Source organism: Cyprinodon variegatus, unplaced genomic scaffold (assembly GCF_000732505.1).
Source record: "Cyprinodon variegatus isolate N-32 unplaced genomic scaffold, C_variegatus-1.0 Scaffold345, whole genome shotgun sequence".
NCBI lineage: Eukaryota > Metazoa > Chordata > Actinopteri > Cyprinodontiformes > Cyprinodontidae > Cyprinodon > Cyprinodon variegatus.
Window position 1 is genome coordinate 296,618 of NW_015150798.1, and position 11,380 is coordinate 307,997.

Sequence of the window (11,380 nt, forward strand, 5' to 3'; positions counted from 1 at the left end):
CAACCCGTTACTAGCATGGGGTACCTAATAAAGTGGCCGGTGAGTGTATGTCAAAAGTTATAAACGAACCAGGGCCATCAAGTGGTAGAACTGTGACACTGCAGGACATTTTCATATGAAATAATAAATATTAACATTTTCATCACAAAGGTTTGCCAACAAACACTGACTCAAGGATTTAATGAAAATAACGATACAGTTACAGAACAGATACACAAAGAAAGCACCCAGTGACAAACAAGAGACAGTCAAGGGCTTAAATAACATGGAGAACAGGTGCAAACAAAAGACCAACTAAGGAGACACAGTTAATATCTAATGGCTCTGGCTGAGGGAAATAATTAACAGGGACATCTGGGGGAAAACACATAGAAGAAGCTAGCAGAACCTGTCTAATAATACAGAATTAAAAACAGATAGAAAACAACGCATGATTTAAAGGCAACACTAAAAGATACAGGTGAAAATAAAACTAAAAAAAAAAAAAAAAAAACACCTGGCATTTTGGGAACATAAGTAAATGAAGCAAACCCCAAATGGAAAAATAGCAGAACCTTCCCTACAGTGTAACCTAGGTTTCATCAACCACATTTAAGTGGTTTCTAAGACATCCCTCTTTCACATGAATTACATAAAATAAGAGAGATTCTGTATTGGGTGGTAAAATGTAGAGATAGAAGCTCTTTAGATTACATCAGTAAAGAGATTTTTCAATATTTTACTGAATTAGAAACACCAAGGGACAGAAAAGCAATGGTTGTCAAAAAATAAATGTTTTTTTATTTTTCTAACATTGATTCATTAATACAAAAAATGAGGTTGGTCTGCTGATGGGAAAGTGCAGCAAAGTGATTTTTCATTACCGAACTGAATTTGAAAACATTAGTAATCAAAGCACAATGATTACAATAAATAACCAAAAATGACACATGAAGTAGATCAATTTCTAACACAGTTTAATTTCTAACACTGTTTTCTTAGTGCAAAGAAAGGTCCAGCAGCTCATGGGACTTAGCAGTGAGTTAACTCCCCACAAATAAGGTCAATTTGAAATGCTAGGATAAAAAACTGTCATGTTTATTCAAAAACATATGTTTTGACTTAACATTTTGTATGAGCAAGGCAAAGTTCATGAATAGCTAACATAATGATTTTTGAGATAAATTAAATTAATAAAAAAAATACAAGGGATAAATGATGAAAGTGTTTGTTTAACTGAGTATTAATTCAGGTATTTAGGGTTAATTTAACTTTTAGAAGTGACTAGGTCGAGGGTAGGGCACATTATTTAGTTATCACGATCCTCTTCTGCAAACCTGCTCCCAGTTGTTGTCTCTCTTAAGACTAACATTAAAGCTCTCCTTCTGTTAAAGCTTTCAGTTTGAACGTCTGAGGTTACCCTGATATATCTCACTTAGGCTGCTATTTGTGGACACACTGAGCATTGCTTTATTGTCTAATTTCTTAAGATACACAAAATTACTAAAGCCATTAGTTTCATTTTATCACATGAGCATAACATAAAACTTTAACCTTTGGCCCTGAGTAAGCAGTGACAGGAAAAGGACTGCCAAAGATCAAATGAGTCAGAGAGGAAAAAAATGTTTCTGCTTGTTCACTTTCTCAATCATGTGAGGACATCTCTACTTTGTTTAATCACTTCCTTTTAAGGGCTTTTAAAAAGTATCTGATGCCCTGTTGCCACCATTTTCTCAGAATACTTGGCTTTTAAATACCTAATTTTGACTCTGCATTTGACAACCTAAGCAAGTGTCTTCATCCATCCATCCATCCATCCATCCATCCATCCATCCATCCATCCATCCATCCATCCATCCATCCATCCATCAAAAATTGCAACAATGTGAAAGAAAACAAATACATACGGCTTGATGCTAACATGTTTGTTAACTGTCAGAATTCTGAGATTAAAAATCAGAATTCTGCGATTAAAGTCAGAAGAATTCTGAAATTAAAATCAGAATTCTGAGATTAAAGTTGGAATTCTGAGAAAAAAAGTCAGAATTCTGAGGAAAAAAAGTCTGAATTCTGAGATTAAAGTCAGAATTCTGACTTTTTCCGTACTGAAATAATATTTAAAAATCAATTAACTTTTTTATTATTTTATTTTTTCAGTGGCCCTAATCCTCTTCTGTACAAGAAAGATGACGTGTGTTGGGAATGATTACTATATAAACAATCTAATCTAATTCCCAACTGCAAACAAGTTTAAATTACGAAATCCAACTTCAAATGTATCTTTGGAATATTACCATAATCTTTCACTTTGATCAGTGTTTTTGCAAAATGTTTATCTATGAAAAAATATGTTGTCCAGTAGCTCTACAGAGAGTTGAGGCAGTGCAATGTTTTTTTATGAATTACAGTTAAACAGTTATGCAAAGGTTTCCAGAAGGGAAGTATCGATGATGATAGAAAGCACCAATGAAAGCCAGGCAGCCTCACCTGGGCCAGCTGCGACAGGAACACCTGGATCCGGTTACTGAGGCGCACCAGAGGCCAGCAGAGGGGGTTGGACTCTGCGCCTAAACAACTCCAGTCTGTGCGCAGCAATGACTGCATGTCTGGAGCCTCTACAGCGAGGAGCGATTAAAGGCTGAACGAGCCTATTTCAGGAAGACGCGAAGCTTTGGACGGAGCTCAGATTTCCTCAGAGACTGGAACAAAAGAAAAGGAGCGTTTCTTTCTGGAGCTTTAAGGTAGGAACGCATTTCACTTTCTTACGCAGCGAATGAAAACCACACACATCTGCGCAAACAATACTTAAATAAGGAAACATGATCCCTCTTTAATCGATTGGGTCTTTTATGTAGTTCTCTTTTCAGCATAACTGTTTGGTGTTTCTTATGTAATCTTTTTACTTCTTAATGGTTTTCTCACTCTTTGTGAGGGTTCTTGTTCGTTAGGAGGAGCTTGATCCTTCATGGGAATCGGATTTTACAAACACAGGCAACTATTTCTCAGTTTTAAACCAAAAAAAAAAAAAAAATGAAAAATTAATACAGGCTCAGACAGAAATAATGAGACTCGCAGCCCTGGAGCAGCTACTGATTTGTGCATTTTTTCCCTTTTCTTTTTTTTTAAGATTTAATTTTTTTTTGTGTGTGTGTGTTTCTGTATTTTTTTCTTTTTAACTTTTTTTTTTTAACTTTTGCAGTTTCTAATGTGGCTTTTATGTGTGTTATTTATTAAATATTTTTTTTGGTCTGCTTGAAATCCCCTAAACATTCCTGTCAGAGCAGGATTTAAATGGAAGTTTTCCAACATCTTCCTTTGAAATCGCCTAGTTGCCAAGAACCAGCTGGGCTGCATTGTGAAGCACTTGTTGCAACCTGCTGGTAAACAAATCACATTAAAAAAAAACAGCCGCTATCACAACCATTGCCATTAAGTTCATGCATGTGCAAACATGCAAGCTGGCAGATATTGGCGTTTTCTTGGAATTAAAAGGGCAACGCTTTTCCTACCACAGCTTGTGAATGACACACTGCAAGCGGCATACATGGCAGATTGACTCATAACGATGTCATTATGTTGTTGAGAGCTGCGAGATTCCTCCAGAGTCACATGCTGTTCTTAACAGACCCAAGAGGTGAGATGGGAAAAGTGGCAAAAAATGTGACCTGTCAGAGGAGCCAACATAGAGGAGCCATGAACGTTTTGACATCATACCAAACAACTAAATCACTTCCATAGTTTATGTTTGCTTGTGTTTATAGATTTCGTTTTTTTTTATTCATAGCTTGAGAGGATCACTCCACCTCTATTGTTTGAAAGCTTTTGAAATCAGGTTTGTAGTCATGAATATGATCTGTGTGAGAATTTCTATGGCTAAGTAGGTCGAGTTATTAAAGGTATAAAAAGGAATTTGGGTGGAGATCTTTTGTGTGCTTCTGAGGAGCTGGTGAGGTGGACATACTTGTCTGAAAGAAGGATTAATTCTTAAGAAACGTTAATTGTTTGCTTGTAATTTTATCAGTAATACTCTAATTTTAGCCCATAAAGGAATATTTTTATACCCTAACATAAAGCAGAGGTAATTCATACTACTTTGATTTCAGCTACAAACCTCCAGTTTATTTTGTTTGATTTTTATTTGAAAGTCCAACAAAAAGTTGTGCATGTTTGTGAAGAGGGAGGAAAACATGTGGCGTTATTTACCACTCTTTACTCGGATAAGTAAAGACGCAATTTAGTGCAACTAATTTCCATAAGCAGTCCCTTAAATTGTTGATGGAGTCAAGCTGGTATATTTGATAGCTGTAAAAAGACAGCAGACTTTTCAGAGAAAGCGACCGTTCAAACATATCCCGTCCACTCCACAAATTCATGGAAAGTTTCAACAAGAGAGGAGGGATGATGGTTTATGTACTCACTGATGTACTCTTGCAAATAAAAGAGAGAAGATGCGCTCAAAACCTGTCGCTCAGATTCAAACCCAGGGCTTTCTTCCTGCAAGGCAGCAGAGCTAATAACTGCTCCACTGAGCAGGCTAATGGAAACATTTACTTCTTCCTGTCAAAGTAATAGCTTATACCCAATTAAGAGTCTGTGGCAGTGCTTAAATACTGATGTGTTGAGAAATATCAGCTGTGCTGCTGCCATCAACACCTTTTTTTTTTTTATAGATGCTGGAGATTCGCCTGTTTCTGTGACTAACTGTATGTGCTCTCTTTCATCCTCTGACATGGGAATTGGCTTGGAGCTCGTCTGCCTGGCTGGGTGTTTCCTGGTCTGATATGTCTGTGGAGTTGGATGATAGTTTCTATGTCTGCTTCTGTCTCCTTAAACCCCAGTCCGCCTCGGCAGATGAACGCTCACCCTAAGCCTGGTTCTGCTGGAGGTTTCTTCCCTTTAAAAGGGAGTTTTTCCTCTCTACTGTCGCTACAAGAATGCCTGGTGTTAGGGATTGCCATCCAGTCAATGAGTCGATGCAATCAAATGGTTTTCCTTAGATAGAAAACTTTGAATTAATCTGGCTGTATGATCTGTTTGAATTGTGAAGTGCCTTGAGATGACATCTGTGGTGAATTGGTGTTATATAGATAAACTGAATTGAATGTCCCACATGTTTTCATCCATTGTGATTAAGGTATTAACTAGCTTGCAAAGCTAGATAGACAAAATTTCTGTCTCCAGATATGCCAAGTTGATACGAACACAACACTAAAGGTGTTAATAAAGAGGCTGATTATAGTAATATGCACCAAAATATTAAGATTTTCATTTATTTCTCAAAAACACCACCCTTTTACTTTATGGGTATTCATGTATTTTTGTTGATCGTTCACATAAAAAACAAAGTAGGCATTTAAGTTTTGTTTTAAAATGTGCTAAACTATAAAGCTGTTCAGTCAGTAGGACTACTGTTAGGAAGAACCTTAAGGCTGTGTAAACATTACATCAGATGTTCTCATTCTTGCATTGACCTAACTTGTATTTTATATCCTCTCAGCCTGTGTGAAAGCTGTTCAGATTTAATTACATACCAAGCATTATGTTATTGCCAGCTAAGTCAAGGACATTTAGACATGTAGTGTGATTCTTCTAGTTTGTTGCATTTTAGTGATCCTCTGCAGGTTTAGTGTAGATTGAATACAAAAATGGAAGAAACACAAAGTTAGAATCAGAGTTTCCTTTCATCCTCCCTTATCTGTTAACATTTCTGCTGTGACAATGGCAGAGAGGTCAGGAGAAAGGCTTTACAGGAGGCACTAAACAGAGAAGCAGGACATTGAGGAAATGAATGAATGCCTGGAGGGGAAATAAGGTTTCACATGAAGGTGGGTTCAGGAATTTTTGGATTAGGAAGAGAATAGGAAAGATAAGGTACTACGTGCAAAGTTGTCACACACACCCTTACAGTAATTCGTTATTCATATTTTTATATATTTAATTTTGCTTTCCAGAGTTTTCCTTATACATTGAAAAAGTATCTTTATACAAATGCAAAAGTTCCAAGGTTTTTCTCAGAGGTTTTTTCCGAGTCAGAACTAATCTATGTTTTCATCTTGTGGTTTTCCTCTTGGCTTCCCCACTCATTTGTCATGAGTTAGACCTATAAAGCCAAACGATATTGAAATTTAATTACAGAAAAGGAACAGAGAAGAAAGCCCATTATGAGGTTTTCATTTCCAGACATTGAAATTCTGTGGCAGTCCAAAATTAAAAGACTTCATTGCAGGACTGGTGGCTCTGAATGATATGTTCAGACTTCCCTGTGTGTGTCGTTATGAATCCCTAGCAGGAACTGAAAAACAAGCTGTTCTTTTTGTTTTGCTTTAATCAGACATAATAACATGTTGCACAATGGTACAACACAGATTCCCAAGAATTAGAATAGAACGGATAGAGAGCAAGGTGTCGTGTCATCATAACCCCAAAATACCAGTGGAGGCAACCCATAATGTAACAGAAGATGGTTCAGAAACAAAAGTCTTACATATATTTCTGTGAGTTTAGACTTAATTTGAACGCATATAGAAGCTGAACATGATTTAGTAGATTTACAAAAAGTGGTGTTTTAGTGCAGACTAGCTGTGTTCAAGTAATACAAACGGCGACTGTTTAGCAAGCAGGTGAAAGGTTCAGTGAATGATTTGCAGGGAGGCGTTCAAGGCTGACCTTTGTTTGTCAGTGAGAGTCTTACTGCATGAGCTGTCCCTGAAAGAGATAACAGTTGGAGGCTGGATTTTAGGAAAGTGCCTCATAGGGAGGAGAGATGTGGAATGTTAGTCTGCAAACAGGCCCGACGGAGGCATAGTGAGTCCTTCCCACACTCCAAAAATGTAGAGGGTGTAGCTTCCACACACAGTGAACTGCTGTTTATAGCTGGTTTTCTAGTAGACTCTTTTTCGTTCTTGTTGCTGTTTTTCTTTTTTGTTCATTTTTAATCCTGCAAAACTACAAGTCTTCATCTAACAGCTATTGTTTGCGCCAAACTATTGATTTAAATGACATGTGCAAATGTTTGGTGTTTTCTGCGGTATTTTTAGATTAAACACAACCTATGGGAACAAACAAGGTCTCAGTGATAGGCTGGATGGTTAAAGTTTCTGTTACTTACCCCTCTAAATTTGATGCCGCTACCAAAATCCCTTTATAATAGATATTCTGTTGTGACATTAATTCAATAAAAGGTCAAATATCTCATCTCTTCCTTTTTTGTTGGGAAAATTTCCCTCTCACCATGCAAGAGACTCAGACCTACCACAACGTTTGCCTAAATGATTAAAACAGGATGCATACTATAATTCATTGGAAGCACTTTTTACAATACTTTATAAAGTTGCTAAGGTCTTTAGTTATCTTTAAATAATGACTTGACTGGGACTATAAATACTACATGACGCAGAAGCACATCTCTCTTAAGTTACTCCTTAATAAAGAAAAGATGGGAAAACATTCCGTTTAATGAAGGTGTTGATCATACAGGAGTGCCAATAATCGTGCAGAGCTTAGCAAAACACTGGCTGATCCTTTTTCTAGTGTTTTAATGCCTGAATTATTCATAGATCAGGCTGAGCTCAGCGTTTTGTCATGGGGTGAGTAAGGGTAGGATATGTCCTGTGAACTCATTGTCATGTTATAGAAACCATTTTGAAATAATCAAAGCTTTGTGACAGAGCATTATCATGGTTGGAGTGGCCTTTAGAAGATGACTGCACTGTAGTCTGAAAGGGATGGGCACGATGCTGGGCAACAGCAGTCAAGTAGGCTGTGGCATTTAGATAATGCTTGGTTGGCATTAAGAGGCCCAGCATGTGAGAAGAAAATACCCCTCGCTACCAGCCTGAACAGGAGGTTTGACAGGGTTCCTCTTTTCTGGTCCTCGAGGTCCAGTCTCCTGCACCTTTTTAGGTGTATCTTTGCTTCTACACTCCTGGATTACCTCCGCAGAGTGTAGTCAAGTTCTCTTAAGTCCTGCTAATGACTCGAAACGTCTAAAAGGTGCATCAAGAAAATGAACTGAGCAACCTTGATCTATGTCCTTGTGATGTCTGCACCAAGTTTTGGCCCATCTGTTTAAAATTTGCAACTGAAATCAAAGGTTCCACAAATCAACCTTGTCATTATTTTTCTTTTTTATCCGTTTGCTTTTGGTAATCCTCCAAATTGCAGTCTCATCTTACTGTTGTTGGCAGAAAGGAGTGAGCCTAGCCCATCTTTTTAAAGGTTTAACATGGTACTCATCCCCAACGGTGGTGTTTTACATATCTAAGTCATAATGAAGGGTTATTAGAGGCAAAGCTGCCCTGTCTATGATCTTTAAACAATCTCCCTGTTGTCTTTTGTTCTCCTACCTCAATAGAGCGTTTTCACCAAAGACGTAATATGTTTGCGCTTGAAAATCCCTCTGGAATACTAAAACCATACACATTGATGTCTCTTAAATGTTCTTTTTTTAGCTTTCTTATGCCATGTTTGAACATTAGCCATTCATCTAAATGAAATGGAATTGCTGTCATATGATTGTTGATTTGTTATGTTTTAGTAAACAATTAGCAAGAGTGTCTCAAAGTCGTAGAAAAGACTCGGTGCTGTAAGCCATCATGATATTGTTCTAATATGAATATGTAAAACTGCATATTCATGCCTCTCATTTTTTCTATATAGAACAAAATATGTTTGTTATCCACATAAATAATTTATGTAGATAAATACCTATAGTGTTTTTTGCTCCAAGTCAGTCTAGACAGACTCACATCTTGCATCAGATTAGAGCATCTGTGATATTTAGTTGTCATCTGCACGATGAGCTGCATCCTCCACCTGTCTAGAGCTGACTATTAGACAGCCCAGTAATGCCTGAGGTTTTGCTGCGACATCTGCACCACTGACTAAACTATGAGTCAGGAAGATAAACAGACCAGTGAAACCAGCTACCACCATATTGTCCTGTCTTGTTTTTTTCACTCAAAAATTGCAACGTCTACTGTGGGCGTTTGGGTTATATTAGCTTAGAGGCTGCAGGAGGTGACAGATCTGGGAGTGTACAGTAGATAAGAAAGGGAAGGGCTGAACACTGTAATTAAAAGATGAAGCAAGATGAATTGGTATTGTCAATGAAAGAATAAAAGACTAACTGAAAGAAAGTCTCTTTAGAGGTGCAAACTGTTATTTTTCCTCTGCAGGAAATTAAAATAGCAGTAAATGCTCAATGACATTTGATGGTTAAAATATGCTTATGCGACTGAGATACGTGACTAACTCATGTGTTGTTGTGTGTTTTGTTTTTTTGTTTTTTCAGAAGGAGAGCCGTGCTGCCTCACAGCCATGAGCTCACAGACGAGTTTCGGGAACTTTTTGTGTGAGTTTCTATAAAACCATTTAATTTGCCCTTTGGACTCAGTTGTGTGTTTGTGTACATTGTTGTGATTTCCTGCACTAATTGATTGTTTATTCATCTGGCTCCTTTTCAGTCCAGGCCATAGACAATGACCTGAATGCCTCACTTGCAGTAGCAGATGAGCTATCCAAAGAATTTAGCTCCATGCTGCAGGAGGCCTCCTCCAATGACAACAACACATCGTCTGAATCTAAGGTACAAAAACATCATAGCACAAAACTTTTTGCTCAGTTGGAACACCCTGTACTGAGCTCACTCTACCCTCAGGGTTTTTCTTGAGAGGCATTTTTCTGTTGCTCTGTTTCTGAAGCTTATTTTTGCCTTGGGCTACCTGCTCATAATTCTAGATAAACAGGTTTGCATCAAATAAAAAAAGAAAAAAAAATTATATATATATATATATATATATATATATATATATATATATATATATATATATATATTTAACCAACAAATGTTTCACAACCTACTGTCATCCACTTTTTGTCAAGACAGTTTATAACTAATTAAAGAATATTGGTGCATAATATGTTGATGTGTTTAGATGTTAGTGCAGTGTTTTCATGTGAACTTTCTTTTACATGTATCCTTATTATGCATCCTATATGTGGTGAAATAGACCAAAAGAAAAATTCAAAAAGAGCCAAAAGAATATGATTCTACCACCTCTGTACTTCAGTGCAGGAAAGACTTAGTCTTCAAAGCTTCCCCCTTCCTCCCTCATGTGTTATTACGGTCATGGTGAGCAAACATCCTTTTAGTTTTATTAGACCAAAAGGCACATCTCCAAAAATTAAAGTCTCTTCCTCAGTATAAATAATGTAACTTCCTTTGTTAAAGTTCCTGTTTTGATACCAGACTTGTTTATTGGTAGATGATGGTATTGTTACTAGCTTCACCCTGCCTTTAGTCAGCTTCTTCACAAGGTATATTGCCTTTATTCTGTGGCTGATAATCACGTTTCACAATAAAACACATTTATGGGAAAAAGAACTCACCGCCCTATCTGCAGGAGGACTGGTTGTTCACATGAGGCTTATATTTGTAGTAAATTTTTTGAGCAGGGTGCTCAGTGGCACAGTGGGTAGCACTGCTGCCTTGCAGCAAGAAAGTTCCGTTTCCCAGCCTGGGGTCTCGCTGCATTGAGTTAGCATGTTCTCCCTTTGACCCGGTTCTCTCCAGGTTCTCCGGCTCCCCCCCAACAGTCCAAAAACATTACTGTTAGGTTAATTGGAGTCTCTAAATTTCCTTTAGGTGTGAGTGTGCGTGTGAATGGTTGTTTTTCCTGTTTGTCTTGCCCTGCGATAGACTGGTGACCTGTCCAGTGTGTACCCCGCCTCTCACAAGTAGACAGCTGGAGATAGGCACCAGCGCCCCTTGCGACACCAGCAGGGATAAAGAGTGACAGAAAAAGCATGGATGGATGTTTGAGCAGATGAACCCGGTACCTTAAGGGAACTGAATCACTGCATCCAGTGCATGAAGCAGATTTATGGAGGTCCACAATTCTCCTCCTGTTATTTTAGCTAAATAATTTTTCTGTGCCATTACACAAGGATGCGAGGAGTGGTAGCCTCAGAATACATTGATGCGTGCGCTTCCAAATACATCAGATGTTGCAAACTAACCTATCAGAATCTTACAAAAACCATGACCTCATCATATGGGCTTTACAGATACTAATACTAATTCTTTAAAGAAACTTAAGAATTGTTTTTAAGGCCGAGACTGGTTATTTTGTAGCCTGGGAAATGTAATGCAAATGTCAGACTCAGTAGCTGTTAAACCATTATTTGATATTCTTTGAAACAAGTTAACAGTTAATATTCATCAGAGATGGGAAGTAACGAAGTACAAATACTTTGTTACTGTACTCAAGTAGATTTTTCTGATATTTTTACTTTACTTTACTACTTATTTTTATGGCGACGTTTTACTTCTACTTCTTTCCTCTTTTACACAAATATCTGCACTTTCTACTCCTTACATTTTAAAAAATTGGCTCGTTAC

The 11,380-nt window shown here is 37.5% G+C and overlaps 1 protein-coding gene across 1 annotated transcript in view; it reads left to right on the forward strand.

Annotated features, from left to right (window-relative positions):
• The first annotated feature begins 2,527 nt into the window (after positions 1-2,527).
• Positions 2,528-11,380, forward strand: part of ppp1r13l (protein phosphatase 1 regulatory subunit 13 like) — a 19,289-nt gene continuing 10,436 nt past the window's right edge. Inside the window, exons 1-3 of the mRNA XM_015385686.1 lie at positions 2,528-2,720; positions 9,272-9,331; positions 9,444-9,565. Coding sequence (XP_015241172.1) covers positions 9,298-9,331; positions 9,444-9,565 — 156 coding nt within the window. The 5' untranslated portion in view covers positions 2,528-2,720; positions 9,272-9,297. The remainder of the gene's footprint in view (positions 2,721-9,271; positions 9,332-9,443; positions 9,566-11,380) is intronic.